This window comes from Martes martes (assembly GCF_963455335.1).
Source record: "Martes martes genome assembly, chromosome: 1".
Taxonomy (NCBI): Eukaryota; Metazoa; Chordata; class Mammalia; order Carnivora; family Mustelidae; genus Martes; species Martes martes.
This window is the reverse complement of record NC_137888.1, coordinates 206,641,612-206,644,411: the sequence shown is the minus strand read 5'-3', so window position 1 is coordinate 206,644,411 and position 2,800 is coordinate 206,641,612. Positions and strand designations below refer to the sequence as shown.

The window sequence follows — 2,800 nt, the reverse complement described above, 5'->3', positions numbered from 1 at the left end:
GGCCAAGTATACTTTCTTCCATATGAAGAATACAACTCATGATTATTCTTGGGAAATTTAGGGAAAATTTATATTTCATGGTGTAAGTCATTTGAAATGAGATTAGTTTTAAGAATAGAACTTGTGCCATTTAAGATACAGAAAAAGGGGAATACAGGCAAAGTGATTTCCTTAACTGCATGTAGAAGGAACAGATTCTACTCCCACAGCCTGTTCAAGGAATAGCAGTTCTTGGCTCTGGAGCCGTGAACCCTGAAATCATGGATGCTTCTTCAGCCCCAGAACAGTTGGCCCTCACATCGCTGGAACCCCAATGATAGTTGTGTTTTTTTTTTAATTTAATTTCAAGTTATTTAACATACAGTGTCTTATGAGTTTCAGGGGTGGAATTTGTGGTTCATTAGTTGCATATAACACCCAGGGCTCATTACATCAAGTGCTCTCCTTAGTGCCCATTCTTTTCAGAGCCCTTGTTATATCTTTGTTCCTAAGGCTGTAGATGAAGGGGTTCAGCATGGGTGTGACTACCGTGTACATCACTGAGGCTACTGCACTTGAATGTAAGCTCTGGGTAGCAGCAGAGCTAAGGTACACTCCTAGGCTCGTACAGAAAAATAAGGAGACAACTGAGATGTGAGATGCACAGGTGGAAAATGCTTTATACTTCCCCTGGGCTGATGAGATCCCAAGTATGGAGGAAACAATCTTAGAGTAAGAGTAAAGGATCCCAGCAAGGGGAACACCAACCAGCAGGACAGCTGCAAAATACATCACCATGTTATTAAGGAAGGTGTCAGAACAAGCAAGTTGTATCATCTGATTGAGTTCACAGAAAAAGTGGGGGATTTTCACCTCTGTACAGAAGGACAGCTGCAACACCATTGATATTTGTAAGAAGGAATGCAAGACACTTATGATCCAGGATCCCAGAACAAGCAGTCCACAGAGCCGGGGGTTCATGATGACTGTGTAGTGCAGGGGGTGACAGATGGCTACAAAGCGGTCATAGGCCATCACAGCAAGGAGGTAGATGTCCAACACTGAAAAGATTATTAAAAAGTACATCTGAGTAACACAGCCTGCATAGGGTATGACTTTGCTCTGAGTCTGGATGTTCCACAGCATCTTGGGAACAGTGGTAGAGGTGAAACAGATGTCTACAAAGGACAAGTTGGCCAGGAAGAAGTACATGGGTGTGTAGAGTTTGGGGTCTATGCTGACAGCCAGGATGATGACCAGGTTTCCAAACACAGTGATCAGGTACATGGAGATGAAAAGCCCAAATATGAGGGGCTGCATTTCTTGGTCCTCTGATAATCCCAGAAGAAGAAACTCTGGAATTTGTGTATCATTTCCTTGTTCCATGTGGAGGAGGTGACTTCTGGGAAAGAAGGAAACAACATGACAGACTTTTACACAAACTGTATTACTCACAGATTTGAAATGTTACTTTTTATACTTTGCAGTCCAGGAATTTATTTTAATATTTTGTGCATGGTTATGGCTCCCTTTAAGGTATCCCCTGTGTCATGTCTGATATAGTTGTTTCTCAATAAGTTTCTTCCCTAAGAACTCATATATTTTATAGGGTTACTAGGAAATTCTTAAAGTATTTTAGGAATATAAATTGACTGCTGACCGTGTTTCAGGCAATACCTAAGCAATGAGCATAGGGTGCTAAAGAACAAAAGCCCCTACAGTGATGTAGAAAGAATGTATAAGCATATAAGAGACTTACATAACTTTGCAGATGATAAGGGGTGCTAGAAAGAAAAGGAAAACAGGGATAAAGCAGAAAGACATTTGGACATTGTATTTTTGTGGGTATTTAGGCTAATTATGCAAACAAGGTGACACTGGAACACAGAACTCAATTAAGAGAAAGATTGATGCAGGGTTATGTGTGGAAGTGTGTGCCCAGCAGAGGGAATGGTCAGTACAAAGGCCCTGAGGAAGGTACTTGTTTCCATTGCTCATGTCAAAGAAGCCAAGCTAGTGCTGCAAGGGGAATGAACGGGAGGGAGACTGAGAACAGACAGCATCAGACATGCTAAGGGAGGAAGTGGCCTCTCTGCTACCTCTGAAACCTCGAGTGACAGGGACTTCCTTGTCCACACTGCCTCTCACGTTGTATTCATCATATTGCAAAGGCATCCCCTGAACTGAAACACATCCCCTTCTTAATAATCTCTCTTGATCGAGTTCTGGGCCCTGTGTTGTGTCACCTTGGGATCTATAAGTCCTGGGACCCTGTTGTGGGGACTGCTCACACTAGGTAAGTCACACACATGCAGGACACCATGCCTCTCGGATTGTGTTATTCCCCTTTTTCAGTCCCCACCAAAGGATTTAACCCAAGAAGGACAGGTCATTAATCTTTCCCCTACAAAGTCCAGAAATGCCAATTCTTAAGTCTTCCATGGAGAAATAAACTGGAGGCTCCATATTGGGATAGCCATTTTCTGTTGTGATTTACACAAACATAAAAAATCTGGTGAATAAACAGAAAGACAGAGAGTGAGATGGAGGGGGGGTGAAATGAATGAGGGATAAGAATGATTTAATAAGCTCAGGTGGTCCCTGAGAGACTCTGAGAAAGAAAAAGCCCCCTTGATTCTGGAAGCTTCCTACACCCTGATTACATCTCCTGATGTCCAGCACTAACAAGAGAACAGAACAAACTTGTTCAAAAGACACTTAGTGATGTATTTATAATGTATTCACACAAAACTATGTCGATAAAATATAAATATATGTAGATATTAACATATCTATACCTATCTATCTATCTATCTATCTA

General features: G+C 41.7%; 1 protein-coding gene across 1 annotated transcript; it reads right to left on the bottom strand.

The window, feature by feature from the left end:
- Positions 1-432: 432 nt before the first annotated feature.
- Positions 433-1,416, bottom strand: LOC308352082 (olfactory receptor-like protein OLF4; the record flags this gene model as incomplete). The annotated part of the gene is made up of 1 exon (XM_080818141.1): positions 433-1,416. The coding sequence occupies exon 1, from the start codon at positions 1,363-1,365 to the stop codon at positions 433-435; it is 933 nt and encodes a 310-aa protein (XP_080674267.1). The 5' UTR covers positions 1,366-1,416.
- Positions 1,417-2,800: the final 1,384 nt, after the last annotated feature.